Source organism: Anoplophora glabripennis, unplaced genomic scaffold (genome assembly GCF_000390285.2).
Source record: "Anoplophora glabripennis isolate ALB-LARVAE unplaced genomic scaffold, Agla_2.0 scaffold570, whole genome shotgun sequence".
Taxonomy (NCBI): domain Eukaryota; kingdom Metazoa; phylum Arthropoda; class Insecta; order Coleoptera; family Cerambycidae; genus Anoplophora; species Anoplophora glabripennis.
The window spans coordinates 147,703-171,205 of record NW_019416711.1 but is presented as its reverse complement, the minus strand read 5'-3'; the positions used below and the strand labels follow the sequence as shown (position 1 = coordinate 171,205).

General features: G+C 31.8%; 1 protein-coding gene across 1 annotated transcript in view; it reads right to left on the bottom strand.

Moving 5' to 3' along the window:
* Positions 1 to 10,996: 10,996 nt before the first annotated feature.
* The window catches only part of LOC108912080 (proton-coupled folate transporter-like), a 60,694-nt gene continuing 48,187 nt past the window's right edge, over positions 10,997 to 23,503 (bottom strand). The window contains exons 5-7 of the mRNA XM_018717241.2: positions 16,843 to 16,926; positions 13,701 to 13,857; positions 10,997 to 12,301 (exon numbers count right to left, since the gene is read on the bottom strand). Coding sequence (XP_018572757.1) covers positions 12,025 to 12,301; positions 13,701 to 13,857; positions 16,843 to 16,926 — 518 coding nt within the window. The 3' untranslated portion in view covers positions 10,997 to 12,024. The remainder of the gene's footprint in view (positions 12,302 to 13,700; positions 13,858 to 16,842; positions 16,927 to 23,503) is intronic.

Below are 23,503 nucleotides of genomic sequence, written 5' to 3'. Positions count from 1 at the left end.
GTCACATTTTTTTTTTATTCAGGGGAATAATACAAATACCACTGTTTTTTAGACACGTAAATTATATCTATATACGATGCATTGTTGTGACGAAAAAGGCAAAGACAGGTTCAGAAACGAAATTAAGATTACCGAAATGGAGATCGCAATCGGTAAAGGGATTATAAAACATTAATTCATCATCGTCAATAGCTGTCAGTCAGTTTCTAGGCGTAGACTTCAAGCAGTATCAATTATTTTTGATAATTTTGAGCCACACCCGCTCACGATCATCTAACCATGTAAATTATACGAATTTTTAAACCTGTACGTCCATAAAATTGTTCGTACAGAAGGGTATCATACTAAAAATTGAGAGGTATCGAAAACATAAAAAGATATTCGTAGCTTTATCGATTTAGGCAAACCAAATATTCATTAAAAGCTAAAACGGTATCTAACACGAATCAAATTCTCTTTGTAACTTACTCATCATACTTAAGTAAGTAACTAATTTAAATAATATTCATAAAATAAATGATCTTGCAGTTAATCAGATAAAATTGAATAAGTGAAATTTAAAATAGTAAGCCAAAAAACTTGCGTGAGAAATTCAGGAGAAATTTTTAATATAGTTCGTAAAAACTGTATATAAGATACAAATTGCCCAAGAAATTACAGTAACAACGAAATTATTAAATTATCCAACACAAAAGGAAATATGAAGACACAATTAAAGCTTCACTTCAGTGATTTCTCAACATGTATGTAGATCCATACGAGGCGATGGTCGAGGCACGCGGCAAATGCGATTCCATGGGCGTATCATTTTAGAAGGTTCCAAAAACTTTTTATAGATAACAGTAAATCATACGTCGATTTTAGTAAAAATTAGATTACACTCACCTTGGTATATCCAATTTGCAACAGGTAGATGGTACTTTACTATTTATACTTTTTCCTTCTTCTTTTTGTACGCGCATAATGCTCTTATTCCATATCTCCGAAATTTCCCGATTAATCACCTCCTACAGAAGTACTTTTATAAATCTCCTAATCTAAAAGTTGTATATTTCGTGATGCCACATAAATTTTTATATTCGCCCATATTAGAAGTATAATACCCTTTTCATCTACTACACATTTCATCTATTTGTATTTTTATCGCACCTTTATCTTTAATATGTTTTTCATTCAACCATTTCATGACTTCCATTTTCTCCATGCAGATGGCGGCAATTTTTATATTCGCGGGAAGGCGCCTTATCCATAACAATCATTGCACCAGTTTGCATTACATGAGACAAAATGGATGCAAACCGTTTTTCGAATACCCCACTATTGTCCGAAAATTCGCATTTACTTCACAGAAAGTTACTTTAAATCAGTAGAAAATTCTCCTAAAAATGCTTCTCAACTGCTATTGGTAAGTATATAAATTTTGGCAAACTTTGGAAATCGTATGTCCTTCATTATTTGAATCAAATGAGCAGATGACATTATTTACCGTAAATGTTATTTTATTCTATTCAAATGTATATATTACTTTCGCCAACCTATGTGAAATATTTGCTGTGATCTATAATTTATCTGTTTAGTATTAATGTAGGAATTATTCAAGATAAATGTAGCATATTATAATCATACTTGTGTTTTTTTGAAAGAAAATTGTAGCAGGTCACAGAATGGCGTAGGTGGGAAGTAACACGACAGATGGAGCCACTTACGCTCTGTGTATACTCATCTCCTTGTGAGTAATGACACTACATCAATGAGTCTCAAACCGACCTATGTCTGGTTGGTTAAACTTAGTAACGATCCTAACTGTTGTACTAGAGGGTAGAGGTGTTTTGGGTATGAAACAAAATATTTTTTATTACTAAGAAATATTTATATCCAATTAAAATAATTAAAGTACATACAATTTGACCAAAATGATTCAATTTTGTATTAAACAAACGATACATTAATACAATACAAAACATATTTCTATAAAATCTATGTAGATCATAAAATTAAGAATAGAATTCGTTTAACCGTATCAACTATTTATTTTAAATGCTGGCTATTTTTAAAGTAAGAAATTATATTTCTGGGTAAAAATTTAAAATATTTAAATAAATAAATAATTTTCTTGAAAGAAGAAAATATTTTCTTGCGTATATACGGGGTGGGCCATTAATGTGAGAAAGTAAAATAACTCCCTTTTTACTCATAATACAGAAAAAAGTTTATATAAAAGTTATACAGAATCAAGAAACTTAAACTACAAAATTAATTTTATACATACAGGCTGACGAGAAAAACGGGACACGCCAAATATTACATTTTTTTTAATGGAACACCCTGTATTTTATTGTTCTATTTTATCCACATATCGGTCCACTTCAACTTTTATTAAGCACGTTCTATATCTAAAATTGTTAGTTTTTAAGATATAGCAACATTTCTGAAAAAACTTAATTTTTATTATTTTATAGAATACCACAAATAAATATTAACTAATAAAATTAACTCAAAATGGAATGATAAATTATGAACTGACAAGTTGACACAATGTGACAGTTTTTTCCAAAGCCATTTGGTGCGGCCCGAAAATAATAAAAATTAGGTTTTTCCAGAAATGTTGCTATATCTTAAAAACTAACAACTTTAGGTGTAGAACATACATACTTAATAAAAGTTGAAGTGGACTGATGTGAATAAAATAGAACAATAAAATATAAGGTGTTCCATTTGAAAATCAAGTTTATACTTTCTTAATATCGATATTAGCTAATATAGAAGTCTTTGCCTAACATTTGCCTTCTGTACTACTTTCATAAACATTTTTTCTGTATTATGAATAACAAGGGAGTTATTTTACTTTCTCACACTAATGGCCCACCCTGTATGTATAAACGTTCGATACTTTAAAACCAAATGTTATACATTTGAAGCAAGATTTTTTTTGCGTGTATATTTCAGCGAGACAAAAAACTTTTCGTTTTAGATGTATGACACTATTATATTCTCTAACTTTTATTCTTTTTTGGCATACTTTTTGAATTTAATTCCAGAAAAACTTTTTGGAACAACATAGGCAAATCTACGTCTTCTGCGATTGCAATTTTTTAAGGTTGGATGTTCACTTTTAACGGAAAGTCAGTGGATCTCCCTATACATGTCGTACATTTAACGTCTTTTTTCTATGCTGTATGTTTCTCTGCTTTTTTACATTCTCACCACTTTTAACACGATAAACACTTCTGACAGACTTTTAAACAACTACACTTTTAGGCGACACATCACCCGACACATCCTTATTTCGTGCTAGCTTATCGTACGAGCTTTTTGATCTGTTAAACTTCCACAGGATTCCATTTTTAACAGAACTTATTAAAATGACTAAAATGTAAAAATACTAACAGGTTTTTCTTACTTGTGCGCTTATGACTCGCACTGACACGCATTATATGGCAGAATTTCAAGAAGTCAAACAATGCTGTCTCTCTTTTTATGCTCGATGCCAGTCTCTTGCGCGGGCTAAACATATAATGAAAATCATGGACTGTTTTGTAGTAATTAGTCAAAAAAATGCACAAATAAGCTGTCATATCTGACAATATTGGTCATTTTGATGGATTACGAATTTGATGAATTGCTTGTATATTAATAGTATATTAAACAACAAGGTTTGGAAACGACTCTTTGCACACGAGTCTTTGCATACTGGTGGACCGAGCCGAAGGCGAGGTCTACAAGTCGAGCGAGTGTGCAAAGATGTTTTCAAACGGTTTTTTTTACGATACTTTTTATACGACTGCAAACAGAGACCACAAAAATCAAATTTTAATTTTAATCGTTTTTATTACTAAAATTGCCAACGCATTAACAAAATAAATTAAATACAACTTTTAATTTAACTCGTTTTTATTAAGAAAATTACTAACGCATTAACAAAAGAAACTAATATTTAATATTTATGGTAACATTTGAACATTCCTTCAAGGTTGCGCTGGGAAAAGCAGTATTATTGTGCACCTTGTTTTCGGTAACAGAGAATATTTTTGGTGTCGTGTTTTTAGTGCAGTTTTTCAGCGTGCGGTCGTTGTTTTCTTGTTATATTCCAGTAGACGATCGTTGTTCTGGTTCTGTGGCAGCAGAAGACACTGAAGACTCTATCTTTTTCGAAACTTCAAGTTTGGACATTTTTGGCTAGTCGCCAGTCCATAAATCGGCTTAACTCAGCTTCATACCTGCTTCTGGATTTTTTGGGCAGCAGTTCCGAACATATTTCGCTTGCTTTCTGTAAAATCTCTTCAGAATCACACATTTTCACACCCAAACTTCGGGAATTCAACAATTTTTGAAGTATCTAATCAACAAAATAAAGGAGCCGTGACGGTTGCTATGAAACTCAGCCAACTTGAAACATTGCATAATTTGGGTGACAACATCAAACAAAAATCACAATCTGGAGACGCGTGTGCAAAGATGACATAACCGTGTGCAAAATGTTTAACACACGGCGGGTGCAAAATACCGTTTTCAGAGCGTGTTTTCCATGCGCAAAACCCCCTTTTGCAAGGCAGTATATAAAAAATATTTATCATATTTGTTGTTTGGACACAATGTATTGCCTAAATTAGTTCCTTTTTCCTATTTAGGTATTTAAATAATGGATTCTAGCAGTTATAAAAATCGCTATTGAACCAAATTACCGCATTATAAATCATAATGCAAGATCTATTATTATTATGTGTATACAGTATGTTATTGGTTCTAATTAGAATTGCGTAGTAAATACCAACGCCATCGCAACCGTTTTATAGGTTACGCATCATTAATTTATTGAAAAATGGTCTCAAATCTATTGCCACACTCCTTTCAAATTTTAAATCATATCTATAAAGTCAAATTAAAAGAGTTACTCAAACAAACCGTTAACTTTAGACCGTAAATTATAAATTGTTAATAATACGTTGTAGATACAAAATGTGTATTGCATTTCGAAACTCGTGGTGGGCGCGGTGACTTAACAATAAGCACGCAGACAATCTTGACAAGTAGTTCACCAGATCGCAGACGGTGTGATTCTTATGCTTATACTTACTAACCTTGAGTATAGGAAACGAAAATTCTGTAAAGGTCCCCTGAAGTATATATTGTTAAATTTGGATAAGGCACTTGGAACCAATCCTTGAGCTTAGCTTTCATCCGGATCCTTGTTACTTTTTTTGGATGATGTAAAAACAACTTTGCGTATGTTTATCTTCTGCCACTTCTATCCGCATAGTCAATAAAAAAATCCAATAGGTACTACCCAAAGGACGTACTTGAATTTCGAAAATATTGACTCAATGTAACTTTTTTACGTATCACCGTCTGTTTTGAACTTAAATAATTTTTTTTTGGCAATATCCCAATCTATAAATGTACTTGAAAATAGTTATGTTATGTTTTATACAACCTTACTGAATATTGAGTGATTTTATTGAGTTATTTACAAAATAAGGAAACTAGCAGCATTTCTCCAGTGCATCTGTCTTGTTTTATTAAAACCTTAATCAACCCCGCAGGCGTGGTCTCTAAAACTGATTAAATATTTATTTATTAATTTAATTGATATTAAAAAAAACATCCGCATGTGATTGTGTCCATTAACTTTTTTTTATAAATGAGGAAACATTAGTATAATACACGTTTTATAACCGCTTGATACTTCCTAGTATTATCGCATCAAAAGGTGAATTAAATATATGTACAATATTACAATATTAGTAATAAAGAAGGAAAATTACTTGTTTAATGAATTAATAATAACGCATAACTTAAAATTTAAAACTGAATTAGTGTCGTTAATAAATTACATTCTGCTTAAGGAAGTGACAGTTTTGATCTAAATAAAAATAACAGTTACATTAGTTACTAAAATAATTTTTCATTCAACTTTATATATAAAGTTTATATATAACAATGTATAATAATATTTCGCGAAATGTAGATATTGTTGTAATGTATAATATTCAATCAGGAAATATGTAAAACATTAAAAAATATACAATATATCCGCGAATTGAGTTGACAAGAGGACAAATGGACCAAAAAGTAAAAGTTACGAAAAAAGGCTTTCTTGATAAAAGTAGAATCACTATGACGAACTTCAATTTTGTTTTACAGTGTCGGTCAAAAATACAAAAATGTTATTTTGCTTAAGAGTAAACATACCTTATTGTGCAAAATACGAAAAAAAGGTATTCTTGATAAAAGTTTTTGCTGGTTTATAGAATACGAATCACCGTGACGAACTTCAATTTTGTTGTACAGGGTGGGCCAAAAACACAAAAATGTTATTTTTCTTAAGAGTAAACATACCTTATTTGCAGGATACACAAAAAAATTTTTTCTTGAAAAATGTATAAAAGTCGATATCTGCCCACGCCATACTTTTACAATAACACCTGCAATATAATATCGTACTTAGAAAAGCTTGTTACATTTTTTTAGAAATTCTTTCGGATATTTAATGAAGCAATTAGAATAATGTGATTCTGATTATGGGGGTGGTGTTTTTGAAATTTGATATCTTCATCATATTGCTTTGTTTAATTTTTTTTAGATTAATTGTAATTATTTTTGTATTTAAAAATTACACTTTAGTAAGACGTATTTTAGTTTTATACTTTATTCCCTGTATAAAAAATTAAATTTTTGATAACCTGATTCATATTTCAAGCAAAAATTTTTATCAAGAATGTCTTTTTTCGTATCTTGCAAAATAAGGTAAGTTTACTTTTACGCAACATAAGATTTTTGCGTTTTTGACCCACCCTGTACAATAAAATTAAAGTTCGTCATGGTGATTCGTATTTTCTAACCAAGCAAAAACTTTTATTAAGAATACCTTTTTTTCGTATCTTTCAGTTTTTGGTTCATTTGTCCTCTCGTAAACTCAATCCGCGGACATACTGTAGACAAATTAAAAGAACTTATACAAGCTATAGAATAAATAAAACAAAATTTGTATCCAGCTAATACCATCTGCTGGCAATTACATGAACTAGACATAAACCAGCTAACAAACATATTTCTTTACGTAAAGTTGGCTAAACATTAAACCATAGTGATTCTAAATTTGAAATAATGACTTTAGATCAACTAATAAAAGCACGATTTCTAGTTTTTGGAAACAATTTATGTCATTCAAAATGAATTCGAATGGGGGATACAGCATCTCTAAACGTATACCAAAATGTAGAGCACTACATATATTTCACTAGTAGTTGTTGGTTAGTTAGTTTAATTGGTTGTTGATAAAGTGCAACGATACCTCTTACGGCAATTATCAACTACACACTAAAATTTAGATAGGATTATATTATTTTTTTAAGTTAAGGCTGAAGTTAAAAAATAAATGATAATTAAATAATTTAAAAAAAATTAATATTACTATTTCTTTAGAATGTATTTTTTATCAATATTTAAATCTTGCAATTATTGTCATCTTCTTCTTCTTCTAGTGGTTGGTCCTAATAAGTCCCATAGCACTGCGGCCTAATTAAGCCTATTGTGCGTCCCACTACTAGTCCTATTCAGCAAGTAGATTTATCCTTTTTACAAAGTCCAAAAGCTTCCTTGCTGACACTTCTCTCAGTTTCTTGGGTTCCAAATAGGGTCTCCCAAGGAGCGCCATTCTGCTACGTGCAAACGCCCGGCACTCGCCCAGGATATGCAGAGAAGTTTCATCCGCCGATTCACATCCTCGGCAGACCGGACTGTCTACCAGCTTATGTAGATGTTTCCTAAAGTGACAATGTCCCGTTATGAGTCCTGTCACTCTCCTGAGCCGGATTCTGTTCAAGCTCAGTAAATCATTCGCTCTTTCCTTCGAAAGATACTCCATGAGCTCCTTAGAATGGCTATGTCCTGGCCTTGAAGTCCAGTATTTCCTGTGTTCTGTCTCAGTCCATTTGCCCAGAGCTCGCCTGACCACAGTGGGAGATGTGCTACAGAAGGGCTCCGGGCCAATGAACTCTGTCTCGGATCCCTTCCTAGCAAGTTCATCCGCTTTCTCATTTCCACAAATGCCTTTGTGCCCTAGCACCCAACACAGTCTGACTGTATTGTTGGTGGCCAGTTCAGTTCAATTATTCCGCGCTAGCCTAAGGGCCACCTTAGCAAAGCGCATCCCAGGCTGCGTAGCCGCACTGCCCTACCCAACCATACCACACATAAACATGACACCACTCCCGGGGTTTACACAGACGAGCCGGCGAAGCAAGAAGAACGCCAGAAGAAAGGGCCCTAGCCGGCGGGGCCCAGCCAGGACAAAAGGAGGTCCCACAAAGCGCCTACACTGGCCGCATTTGCGGTCGGGGTAGACGACGGATGGGGCCCACCTACGAAGGCTGTCCAGGCCTACACGAGATGAAGCAGGATAAAGAGGGATAATCCCCCTCGATCCAAATCATTGAGGCCAATTTCTAGCCATGGAATAATGGCGCGCGAGTTCAATTATTGTCATAGTCATTGGGATAATAAACTTGCAGCTTTACTTTGGTTAATTTGAACACTTAAATGACAATAACACAGCTCCACAAAAAAAATGGAGAAATATTATCCCTGGAGTCTGACTATGAAAAATCCTGACGTGATTAGATTAAACGGATCCCGAATTTGGATTCAGAGGTCCCGAGAACATATAATAGACATAGTCAGACTCCAGGAATAATTTTCTCGATTTTTTTTTTTGTGGAGCTGTGTAATTTATTAGACCTGACTGACGTTTTATTCCCATGAGGCTTGAGTACATTTATCTGGTTATGTAAACAAACAGAATGATAGAACTGGGACTCCAGAAAATCTGTATAATTTTATTGAAACAATGTTACATTCTTAGAAGATAGATGGATACCAGTTTCAAGAGGACCGATAATAAGCCCATTTTTTTTCCGAGAAGTCATAAATGAAGAACGATAACGTAACATTTTACAGCAAGCCCTGGAATTAATGCATGACGATGAACATGGGTACTTTAAGTAAGATGGAGCTACAGCATATACTGCAGCAAAAACTATCTTCAGGAAGATATCTTCAGGAATATGGGTTTGTGGCCTCCTCGAAGCCCTGATCTCATACCTTTAGATTTTTATCTTTTTAGCCACATCAGAAATAGTATATTTAAACATCTTCTCCACACACTTGAAGAGCTGGAAGCAACAATTGAACATGAAATATACATTATAACAGCAAATGAACTTGAACGCTTTTTGGGTGCATGAAACGCAGAGTAAATTTATGATTGGCAAAAGAAGGTGGTCATTTTGAATATCTAATATAAATATGATTAATATAATAAGTATTTGTTAGCTGAGTAACTCTGTGTCTATGCTCTTAGCATTGTAAGGTAAAACAATTTACCTATTTGTATTTAGTTAGTTAGATAGTTAGTTAGTTCATTGACCACGTTTACATACATTAGTACATTTGAAGTCATAAATTTAGGTGGTAGATCTACAGTCACATCCACTTAAATAATTGATATATTCATTTACTGTGTAGAAACATTTCTTGAGTAACTCACCTTTAGCAAGTTTAACAAATTGATTAAAGTTCATATTATTTGTCTGAATGTAATAATTAGTGAATTTATTATAGAAATTTATATCCAATTTGTTAAGCTTAGTTGTACGGATTCGGGAATACGGCTGAATTAAATTTTCCGCAAACCTTGTATCATTAAATAATGAAATAATAATGATAATAATAATAATGAAACAAATGTTTTGTATTTTATTAATATTATTTTTATTATCTCCGAATGAAAGTGGTTACAAAAGAGACTATAGTTTTTAAAGAACAACCTCCTTCAATCAAAAAATACTTTTTCAATATAGAATGAGATAAAAATTCAAAATATTTTAGAGGAGTATGATTATTTTGTTAAGTAAAAATGTAAAAAATGAATTTTTTCTATTTGCAGATTGAAGCAAAGTTTGTAAAGCAATGTAAATGTACCCCACTGGTCTCTCATTTGTCTTTAGGGAATAGTGTACTAATCAATGCACGCAGTGTAAGTGTGGTTGCCTAATAGTCTCGGTCTCATGGAACTCGGACATTTATGAAAGCACTGTATGTATTTTATCAACCTCATAGAGCAGGGGTCGGCAACTGGCGGACCGCGGTCCAGGTACGGACCGCGGAAGGTAAAATACTGGACCGCCAAAAATTTTTTGAAAGTGTAAAATACTCAAATAAATTATTTAAAAAATGTTTTTTTGCGATTGAGTGCCAACCTTATCATTTTTTCTAGTATGTTACAACTGTGTGAGTGTTTTGAGTTCTTAATGGTTAATAAGCAGATTAAATTTGAATCCAAATTAAAATAAAAAATTTGTAAGAAATATGATTTTTTTTTTCTGGACCTCGTTAAAAACTTTCAAAAGTATCCGGACCCCACCTAAAATTACTTGCCGACCCCTGTCATAGAGCATAATCGGTTTGGACTTCTGCTGATTTCATCAGTTTAATAACAATAATAAAATAATGATAATATACATTACTGTCGTATATATCCATAACAATTATTATTTACAAATATCTAACAGTACATGTTGTTTTACAATTTCGTGTAAAAACATATTTTTTCTTAATTTTCAAAAAACATTCAAATTGTGTCGTTTCCCGTCGATTATTTCTTTCTGACACAAGTCAAAAGGGGTCGCTTACAATGTGAATGATTTGTTCCAAACATTTTGTTCTTTGCTATTTAACCAATGAAATATTATTCTTTCTGAGCAGTGTATTTATCTACAAACATGGAATGATCGCCTGAATATTTCTATTGCTTGCTAAAGGCCTACGAATTGAGACACAAGGCACAATTTACGAATCGTTTGGAAAAATTTACATGTATTTCTCGTTAGAATAAGTATTGGGACATTTGCCAAATATCCCAGTAGGCTGGGACCAGCTTTAGAGGGTATAGCACAACTACTTTAAAAAAATGTATACTGTGTGCAGGTTTTGTCAAATAAAAGATTTTATTCAAATAAAAATAACGACTTATGTACAACTGAAGTATAAACTATACATACATCTATAAAATGTTTAATAATTAAGCTATATCTTTAACAAAAATATATTTAATATGTTAATTTTATGATGATATTTTTGCAACACAGTTATTAAATACAAAGGAATTATTTACATTATTAATATGATACAATTTTTACATTCAATGATATTGCTATTTGCACTCTGATAGCTTTCAATGTCACTTAGTAAGCTATATAATAGCTCTCTCTGTTAGTAAGTAGTAATCCAAAAAATACCTAAGGATGCGGAAAATTTTAGTTAAATCCTATCAAGTCTTAATTCTATAGATTGCAAAGCAGCAGAACCGCTGTGACACTGTCTATATTTAAAAAATTGTTATTATTTATAATTAAGCTAAGTGATCAATGTGATTGTAATACTATTTGTACCACAGTTATAAAGTACAAACATAAATATAGAATGTACTGTAAAGAATACATTGTAATAAATATTTCAATGTAAGACAAATGACCTATATCTATTTGGGATCACATTTCGTAGCGTTCCTATTTTACTAGGTGCTTTCAAAAAGTAATATTATCTCAAATCAAGAACACTTCTATTTACCTGCATATTATAATTGAATTAATTAAAATTTCTTAAATAAATGTCTCCTTGGAGGAAAAGAATTTACTTAATTTAAGATTATGGTATGCCCATCAACAGCAAATAAGTGTGGTTGTCTCAAGATAATATTTTCTTCTGTGTATCTTGTTTGTCACCATCGGAAGGCTTATCGGAAGGTATGAACCTTCACTTTGATTATGAGAAATGAAAAAATTTGAAAAAATTGCAGTCATGCGTGTTTTTATTCCTCAGTTTTTGAGTTAAATCCAGTCAAAATGATGGGTCAATACCTTTGCATCCGACAGCAGTTCAAATGATCTACATAACCTAAGTTTATATTAACATTGATTTCCTTATAGATACTATCACATTAAATCTGACACCATAGGAGTCACTTATTCATTTTTCCATCTCGAACGCAGGATTTGCTACTCCATTCTCCGAATTTTTATCGCTCACGTTTTTATTCTTGTCATTCTCCTCCTTCACTATGCCGTTCTCGATGCTTCTGTTCCTGATTCCGTTCATGATTGGTGATCCTATCCGCGCCTCCTTGGGCGTTGTCGATAAGATAACATCAGTGATAACGGAATTCTCTTCTGGTTTAACGCCACTTTCTAAGTCTTTCTTGGCTTCAAGGGACTGTGCGTCTTTCTTGTGTTGGACGTACATCCACCTGAAACGGTCAGTGATTAGCATTAGTTCACTTCTTTTCGTAAACAACTGTGGTTGTTCTCGAAAGATATTTACGAAAGCTTAATAACATGTTCTACGACACAATCTAAAAAATTGTTTTTATTGCAATATAGACATGTAAAAAGATCTGGGAACTCAGAATATAGTAAAGACTATTAGCCAATTTTTTGGTAGTAGTAGAAATAATAATATTTAATAATTCAAATACATATTTAACGGAAAATTTAACAATGGACTCCTTATAGTGAGAAAAACCTGAAATCTAGTAGAGAAGCAAAGTAGACATATGTAGATATTATACACTTTGTCGTATTTCGTATCGAAACTTTAGTAGTAACATATAGTTATTTACACCGTAAAGGATGTAAGTATTATTTGCACGATTTGCACGAGGACGATTTTGCGCCCGAGCGGAGCGAGGGCTGGCAATAGAGTCCGAGACTGGTAAATTATACTTAACTGCTGCGTGGTGTATAACATTTTATCTGCTCCTACAGTTCATTATGGTTCATGAAATAAAGATTAGATTTTATTTTTTGATATTTCTTAATCGATTCATTTCGACATTATTCGAAATCTTGCAAAGTCTCCTTGGTTGTTTGGATTTTGTCGTTTCTAAGGTGTTTATAAGCAAAGCTACATAAAAGTTGCAATTTTGTTGGTTTCGAATTATTATTTCTAAATGAGTGATTTTCAAATAGAAAGTGATGCCTGCGAATTTTTATTTCCCGAGAAGTCGAAAGTGCGCTACGGACGAGCATATAGAATTTTTAAAGAATGGTGCCAGATCAAAAATACTAGTGTTTCTGAAATGTCACTGCTAACATATTTTATGGAGGAGTCAAGAACTTAAAATCACCGGCGAGTTTGTGGAGTGAAAAAGTCAAACGTTTTTACAAGAGAACAAGTGAACGATTTTCTCGTTCGGGCACCCGATAACACATATTTGCTAATGATGGTAGTGACGGTCTTAGGCATTGCAGAAGCATGCCGTTCTGATGAGTTATGCAAACTTACTTTGGACAACGTCAATTTCAAAAAATTCGATGACATTATTATAGTTACAATTCCAGATTCTAAAAATGGTATGTCACGCGCATTTACAATTACTTCTGTTTCTCACCTAGAAATTGTCAAGAAATATAGCAAGATTAAATTGGAACCAGTCGGCAAGAATGCCCGTTCTACGATTCCTAATAAGATTGCACAGTTTTGGAAACTAGAACATCCTGAAACATATACAGGCCATTCATTCCGAAGAACATTGGCAACGTTACTGGCTAATACAGGAGTTGGAGTATTAGCAATCAAGATACATGGTGGGTGGAAATCAGCCACAATTGCAGAAAATTATGTATCGTAATATTTCGTATACTTACCCAAATATTAAAACTGCAGGCACGGTAAGTATTCCGCCGAGAATGTAAAAAGCTCCTGGCATGGCGTTAATTGTAGCAGCGTACGTGGCGCTGTACATAGGTCCATAAACGAGAGGCATCAGTGCCTCGCAAGCTCCAAAGAGTGAGTTTACCTTCCCTGAAAGCATATTTATTAAACTATATAATTCGTCCCCAACATTTCTTGAAATATTGAAGAATATGTGTCACTTATTATATTATTCACGTTGCTTCAGTTAAACCAGATTTTTCTATAGCGCTGTCAATATTAATAATATAAAAAAGTATTTCGAATATTTCCATTATAAATTTTTCTTTGCGAGTATAGGTGTGTCCCATTTCTTATGGATGCTAGTTAATTCCATTTTTTCGAGTAGAACACTGCGAAAAAGACGTATTGAATTTTTTTAGTTATTCGTTGAAATTAAATCACCCTTTGACAAACAAATATTGTTTCTAAGACAGTTTGTTTCGGTATTATTTGACATTTTTTGATGGCGTTTGTACAATCTTCGAATAGTTATTTATGTACCAAGGGAGATACAGGGACGATTATGCCCGCAGAGCAGTCGCCTAAGAACATAATCATCCTAGTGTCTCCCGTGGTGCATACAACGTTTTATTATTTTTTTTCAGACATCTGATTTTATATTTATTTTTAATTTAATAATTAGTAAATAAGAATGAAATCAGTTTTTCAATATATAAACGATGTATCCAATATGTATCTATGACACCCGCAAATTTGTTGATTTTGATAGTTTAATGTTTTATTCTGAGGATACATGTTGAAAAGGCAGAATAGATAATATTCCAGCAATAGTTGCTGCTAGAGCCAATAAAGCCAACGAACAATTACTGCCTAATAAATCTAAATTACTTTATGATAAAGATTATAAACGTTTTGAGACTTGGACAAGCAGAAATCCAGTGACAGCTGTTAGTGATGAGATATTTAGTAGTTAGTAAGGAGATATTTCCAAGCCCTAACACATTGTGGACAAAGCATTCAGTCTGAGGACCACAATATTAATGCGCAGAAAAGTAAATATAGGAGAATATCATCGATTAGAGGCTTATTTGAAGCAAATATCGAAAGGATATATTCCAAAAAAATCTAAGATATTGACAAGAGAGGATATTTTGAAATTTATTAGAGAAGCATACACATCTTTTGGAAAAGGTAATATAGGAAATAATTGGCTATATTATTGCATGTGCTTAATAGGTTTTTGTTATTGTAGATTATTCTAGTAATGGGTGTTGTTGGAGGATTAAGAAGAGATGAGTTAGTAAAACTCTCGATAGATGGTATAGATGACAACAGAATCGTTGTTGTAGTAAAAATTAACGATACAAAAACTGGAGTACCAAAATCTTTTACTTTGTGGAAGAAAACGCTCTCCAATTGTATCGACCAAATGAAATTAAAGAACGGCGGATTTTTCTGACATATTGGAATGGTCGATGTACTGCGTAACCAGTGGACAAAAATAGTTTCGGTAGCGTACCGTCCAGGATTGTAAAGTATTTCAGCTACACAGATGTTAAAATGTACACAGGACATTGTTTGCGTCTTACATCGGCAAGTCGTACATCGTAGATGCAGGTGCAGACATAATAACATTGAATAGACATGGACAATGGAAGAGTGTTGTAGTATCAGGATATGTAGAAGATAGCATAAGGTCCAATAACAAAATATCTCGTTTAATAGCAGGAATCGAAAGAACTACTACTGATGCCAATTTTTCTGAATTAATTGTGAGGGAAAATGAACAACATTTATTCGATGGCAAAGAAAATGTAGGTAGTTTTTCTTGTATTACTGTTAAAGATTCATTCTCAAATTGTACTTTTAAAGACGGTTGTAAATAATATTTGTTGTTAATTTAAAGCAAATTATTGTTATATATCAAATATTAATGTTAATAAACTTTATACTTTCATTTGTTTGCTTCATTTATACAAGACACATTTACTATTCTACCCTTGCAGAAGAGAAGGGTACAAGGGTCAAAATGCGGGTGATAATATTTAGGTCAGCATATTTCGCCCTAGAGTGATATATAACGTTGACTTCCTAATCTGTTTCCTAGTAATAAATAATCGATCTCGTGTAAGTGAAAAATAAATATCAAATATCCCCAAAATTAAACTTGACAAGAAAAAGCGGTTTTCATCATTCCTTTGAGCATGAAAAAAAACTTATATTATCCATGACATAATTAATATATTTCAAATATAAAAATAATTGTTTTGAATCTCGGAAATTTTTTGTTTTTATTAAGGTCATAAGGTTTAAGAGGTATTTACGTCTATTTTAATAAGTACATAATCGTGTTATTTTTTCAAATTATGAAAAAAGTTACAGATTATTATAAACTCCATTGTGACAAACTGTTCATTTTGCGTATGCCATACTTATTCATGAAATGGGACACCCTATGTAACGAAAAATATTTTAAGATACGAAAAAATTTATTTAGTGCAGCTTTGTACTACTGATATTATCAGAGAATACGTTTTGAACAAGACACACTACAGGCAAAATATTTTTTATATTATGGCGAAGTCGCCGGTTAAAGATGTTTGATATAGCAATGTAACCTATTAGCTTTGTTTTGGTTCTCTATTTCTGAACGATTCGGAATTATCCGGAGTTATTTGAAAACCAGTACGCATTACAAAAATATACTCATAAAACCCAATTAAAAGATACTTTTCTTAAACGAAAAACAGGAAATGAAAAAATTATGAATGACAAACGGAGCTTGGGAAAATGGAAATAACTACGCATGCACCAAATAATACAGCTCTATTCGTGCTAGGAAGCAGAAGTACTTCGGATGATTCAGAATGGTTCCGAATCAAGTTCGAATAAAACCAAAACAAACATCTGTGAAATTCTGAACCGTTCAAGTAAACACAAACGCATATTTCAGACTGCGCATGATTAGAACCGTTCGGAACCGGATTTTATGGAAACCAAAACAAAGCTATTATTGTTATTTTGTTACCTTTTACTTTTGTTTTTGTTTAGTTACTATTTATGAGTGCTGCTAATTTATATATTATCAGTAAGTGAAGAAAAATTATATTGGAGTAAAGTTATCGCACTTACCAAGTTCGTCTGTAGGTACAAGTTTTGAAGCGATCGATCTCATAGCTATGAAGGAAGTTCCGTTTAATATTTCAACGATGGCACCTAAAAGAAAGGAAAATAATAAATTTATAAACTTACTTTTATAAAGTTCTTCGCAGCATCTAGAAAATATACAATATACATAAGAATAGTAGGGTAAACATTTTTTTGAAAGTCACCTTCGTTACATCCTGTTGTGTTACTAATCAAAGTACCATTGACTTTCAACTGTAAATACCCCATGCATTTGAATATTCTGTGACAATATGTATACAAAGAAAAACATATGTCTATTATTGGTATCTGCGGTTTAACATTAGAAAGAAATAAATATTCCATGTCTAGTTTAGGAAAATCCAATTTTTATGCAGTGTTGTTCTGAATTTATACAGGGTGTTTCTAAAATAGGGTTCCAAACTTCTGCTGCGTGTATAACCCATTAAAATAAGCCAAAAAGTTCCTATTAACATGTGCCCTAAAACGCACCCTTAGGAATTTATATGCCCTTAAAAGGGCTCAAACAAAACTGTTTTTTTTTTGAAACGGTCGCAAATAAATAGAAAAAAATTTATGGGTCTTACATAACTTTTTACGTTAATTAACATGGGCTGCTCCGTTTTTCGACATGCAAATCATATGCGTCCCATTTAGGTAGGTGTAGGGGGTTTTCGGCCCGTAATTTTTTTTATTTCAATTTTTTTACAATTTTCTCTACAGATTTATAAAATCTTAACAATTTTACGTAAAAAATATTATCTTTGTCCAAATCGATATTTCCAATGGTTTTCGAGTAAATTGAGTTAGGCCAAAAATTACAAAAATCTGTTTACCATGGCAAATAAAAGACTGACGTTGCCACAACGCTTAACAATTTAAGTTATTGATAAACTGTCAATTGAGCTTTGCAGTGTTTAATTAGTAAAAGTGGTGAGTGGAAAATTTAAGTATAAAAAAAAACAGTTTTGTTTGAGCCATTTTAAGGGCATATAACTTCCTAAGGGTGCGTTTTAGGGCACATGTTAATAGGAACTTTTTGGCTTATTTTAATGAGTTATAAACGCAGCAGAAGTTTGGAACCCTATTTTAGAAACACCCTGTATGTTGCGAAAGGTATTAATGCTGGTCTTTCAAGTTTTGTATCTACCAATTTAAAATGTATATAATCATTATATAATAATATTACTTACACCAAAAATGAAGGATATATCTTTTTTGGAACCTAGAACCTAGTTTATGAAATTCCAATTTACTCAGCAAATAATGATAATAATTCAGTGTTGCTGTGTTGCTGAAAAATTCGCAATATTCGCAATACCTCTAAAGAAATGTTACGTATTATTTAGAACCTCACGTGCCATTTTTTACTCAGGAATTTTTGGATTTTCAAACTTCATATTGAATAGAAAAATGTGTGACTTAAAGGGGTAAGTCGGACCTTGGCCTGTAGGTGGTTTCTTTCTAACCTTTTGAGGGATAAGTTATATCATATTTTTTTGGTATGTTGACTATCAATCTACATTTATATACAGGGTGTCCGCAAATTTCACCGACAACGTTTGACTGTATATTCACGACGATAAATAAATACGATCTATGAAATTAAGTTAAATAAAAGCTTGTTGAGTTACATGCCTTCAATATTGTCAAAAATAAAACTAATTTAATTAATTACTTCATAACCCTTTTACGGATCGCGTTAAAATTGGGCACATTTATTTAGACGTTTATGGCGTATTATTTCTTAAAGCTTTAGTCAAATTGATAGTGACTTTTTCATTTACAGTTTATAAAAACCATTGAATGTATACAGCAAAAACGATATTACTAAGCAAATATTCGGTAGGTATATTTTTAACCAATGCCAAAAAACTCGCCGTCATGGTCTCAGTTCAATAAAATTGTTGTAATTGACAGATGTGATTTCGTACACATAATCATTATAACTTGATCTTTGACTTTACTATTGTATGTATTTCATTGCATTCATTGCATGTTCGTTGTTTCCGTAATTAACAATTAATAGATATAAAAATCACTACGACGTTCTCAAATCAGTTTTGTGGTTGATTTTATATATAACACAATTTTTAAAAATTTAATCACGTTTTTATAGGAATGCAATAAATTACACAATTACTGTTGAAGCTGCTAATTAAATTTGTTATGTAAGCTGTTAGAAAAAGTCAGTTATAAAAATTACTTGCACAAAGTTGTTTTGGAACCGCTTTTTTAAATTTAATTTACCATTGAAAAGGCATATAAACTGAATTTTTTTAAATCTATCTATCTGCACGTTCTAAGAAAAATTATATGGTTATTTGGAGGTAAGTTTTGTTATAGCGATTATTGCAGCATGGAAATTTTATTACTTATTTTTTATATATTTTACGTTACTTTTTTTATGCAGTACTTAATTTGCATCTATAAAAACATGCCACATTAACAAATCTGACCATGGAGCCACAATAATAATTAAAGATTAATTATAATTAAAATATTTTATATAGGTATAACAAATTTTAATTGGACGTAGAACACAACCAACTAATTTTGAAACACCCCGTGCTTACTATTTAATATTAATACATTTTTAAATACAGGGTGTTTTTTCGAATTTGACTTATGCTTGAATAACTGTTTTTACGAATATAGTAGTCCTTTTGCAAACCGAAAACCTATTATACTATGAAAAAATAACAGTTTTTTTAAATAGTATATAGATTGGGTAGTAGGATTCAAATAAAAATTTGTATGCAAAGTAGTGGTTTTAAAGTTAAAGCAGAGAACAGTTTCAGTCAAAGCCAAATATGGTAGTTCACCCAAAAAAAGAAATTCTTGAAGCAAGGGTGGTATATTTATGTATACAAAAAGAAATATATTCTTGATACTACCACAGTCTTAAACTAAATAAAATTTCTTCATTTAAATGAACCTTTCCTTGAAAATATTTCTTTGCATATATACAAGGTGATTCACAACTTATCCAAAAAAAATTGGGAATAGATGAAGCATGAGAAATGGAATCAATGTCGTAAAAAATTTTTTGTAAAATCCTTATAGTTTCCGAGAAAAAAAATATTGAAGTTATAGTACATTCAACCACTACATAGCTGGACAACTGTAGTCTCTAGCGTCATTCGCCACGTGGCCTCAGCGACTCCGAATACTGAATTCGGATTTTGCAATCGTCGTTGCGATATTTACGACAGGTTTTTAGTAGTTAGTGTCAAAAATGGGTAGTTTGTGTCAAAAATGGTTTGCGTGTACTCGGAGTTGATGGATATGGTTTTAATTTATGGCGAAGTATTTGTGTTATGGTGAAACAAGACAACATTTGTGTTAGTTCGTAGAAACTGAGTGTCACGGACCCAAATGTGTTTACACATTGGTGGATAAAATTTTGAACAATTGTTGTTGTAACATCGGGTATGTCAAATGATTTTATTATTTAAAAACACAAATTAATTTTATTAATTAATAAAGGCAACGATATAAAATAGGTGCGATAAAATTCTATTTACATATTTCTTTCCTTGCGATTGTTTTTGTCCGTTTTTATCACACCGCCATGCCGGTCGCATTGTGCGAGGTCAGGTTTTACAGTGGACCAGTTTCCAGTGCCGTGCAGAAGTGTATTTTTAAATCATTTTCGAACTGCCCTTTTTGATTTTTTCTTTACAAAATTGTATTTGTAAGGGTCCCCTGTACATCCAGAATTTTTTTTCTTTGATAAGTTCTGAATCACCCTGTATGTATAAATATACCATTCTTGATTTAAGAATGTCTTTTTTGCACGTATGTTGGGACAAAATGCATAAATCGAAACTTTAAATATTAGTAAACTGGAAAATTTGTTATTTTAAAAATATGGTAGAATTTATAAAATTAATTTAATTTTTTTTTAATAAAATATGTTTAATGCCAAAGGAAGTAAATATAAAAAGCAAGTAGAGAAAACCATATCAGAGAGAAGTGGATAGAAAAATATTAAACTGCAATTTTTCAACCTTGTATAGCAATATTAATTGATATGGCCTCAAAGTATTAAGCGAACCTCTTTTTTAAATAAGTTTTACTATTACAGTTCTTTCTTCGTTGTATATCCGTAATTAATAATATATTAGTACATGCAATATGGTAAGAATTTAGTTAAACTTAATGTTATGAACTACTGTTTGGTTACGAGTTACATAATTTCGTTCTTTAAGGTTATTTAATACGTCCGTAAACTGTTACAATCATTCGTTTTTATTATTAACAAAAAAAGTACTTAAATAAACACATTTCTCATTATCGCTAAATGGTACAAAAATACTTCAAACTTACACATTTTACATATGAATTATATATAATATGTAGTTGTAGTTACGAAATATGACGAAAAAAAATAAATGAACGACGTTCAGACCATGAACCACTGTAGTTTGAATGAGAGGTTTGCCTACAGCACGAACACGTAACGATAAATCATTTATCTCTACACAAATCCGCACATTCTTAATATTTGTGCAAACCAAATGATTTCCCAACAACACGTCGCATAAATATACATAATTCGATTTATGTAGATAAATCGTTACGGTTTGTCGTTAAGTGTAAAGCTAGCATTAAGAAATATCACTGAACTTGCTTTGTGGCTTGAGGGATAATAATTTATTCATCCTGTAGGATATCCAAAAAAAGTTTTAACAAAAGCGGAGATTGAGAAATTCGTACGAGGCATCAGATGAAGGCTTATTATTAATGACAGTGAGTGACATTAATTCATTAGTATTTTTATAGATTTGTTGATCAAGTATTTATATTGTTTCAGGTTATTTTAGTATTTTACATATATGGGGCATGGAGAAAAAGCGAAGTATTGAATTTAATAATCGAAGATATTTAGGATAAGGAATCAATTATTATTATTGTTAAAATCCAAGATTCAAAAACTCGCAATCGAAGAACATTCATTATTTCAAATTTGGCTCATATTAAATTAAATTAAAATATTATACTTTGCGACTAGAGTACACTATCAACCGTAGATATTTTATTAGAAATGTCAATAAGTAAATCAGGTTGTTGGTATTAATAAAGTAGAAATACTCATTGCAACATATTTAAAATTACCGAAAACAAAGAGTTACAGTGTCATTGCTTCCGAATATGATCTGCTACACTGCCAGCTGATTCTGGAGCAGATTTTTCCAATCATAAAAGACATGGGGGCTAGAAATCTTCTACGGTTGCGGAGGGATATATTGAGAAATCAATTGAGAAAAAAGTTGAAATTTCTTATAGTATTTTATTTGCTCCCAAATCTGGTGCTTTACAAGTTCCTTAATCAAGAAACTATTGCAGTGAGAGGCTTACCATCCTCGAGTGGAGTCAGTCTTCACAATGTAGAAATAATTACGTAAAAATTTACTAGACGATGTCCATTGACGATGAAGCCATTAGTCCTTTTCAAAAATTACTTAAAGGATTATACTTAACTAAATTATGAAGAAGGAATTTAGAAGCTAAATTATTTAGACGTGATTTATTTCTAAAATATATTTTTTTAATTTTGTTGCGTTTATCGTGGCGCTTCATAACTAATTCAAAATAACCTTCAAGGTTTATTTTTACGAGCTACTTCTCTAGTTATTACTCATCAACATATCCTGTACTTTCTCCTATACCCTACAGATAAAGTTTCAGTACTTAAAAACACATATTTTTCAGTTTTGCAAAACATATCCCATTCTCTAAAGAGTGAAACAACAGAAACTAGTAAGTTTCTAAATCAAGCTAACGTTAGAGAAAGAAAGAAAATAGCTTAAAGTAAAAAAGAGGAAAACATTTTTCATAAAGAAATAGAAATTAAAACACAAGACTTGAAATCTTATAGAACAATATCATATAAAGAACAGAAAAGCAACACAAACAATAGTCACCCTTCGTAGGCAGCATCATTTCAGGCAAAAATTGCAAAAACAGCTGGATTGACTTTCCTGTGGTATGATGATGATAATTAATAAGTTCGAAACTTATACAGGGTGATTCAGAACTTATCCAAAAAAAATTCTGGATGTACAGGGGACTCTTACAAATACAATTTTGTAAAGAAAAAATCAAAAAGGCAGTTCGAAAATGATTTAAAAATACACTTCTGCACGGCACTGGAAACTGGTCCACTGTAAAACCTGACCTCACACAATGCGACCGGCATGAGGGTGTGATAAAAACGGACAAAAACTTTCGCAACGAAAGAAATAAATATAATTTTATAGCACCTATTTTATATCGGCAAATTCAAATGCTTTTGCTTTATTAATTAATAAAATTAATTTGTGTGTTTTTAAATAATAAAATCATTTGACATACCCGATGTTACAACAACAATTGTTCAAAATTTTATCCACTAACGTGTAAACACATTTGGGTCCATCTTAATCACTTTCTACGAACTAACACAAATGATGTCTTGCTTCACCATAACACAAATGCTTCACCACAATACAAATGTTGTCTTGCTTCACCATAAATTAAAACGATATTCATCAACTCTGAGTTGCTATACATGCAAACCATTTTTGACACTAACTACTAAAACACTGTTGTAAGTACCACAGATAACAGATAAAAACACTATCGCAACGACGGATTTCAG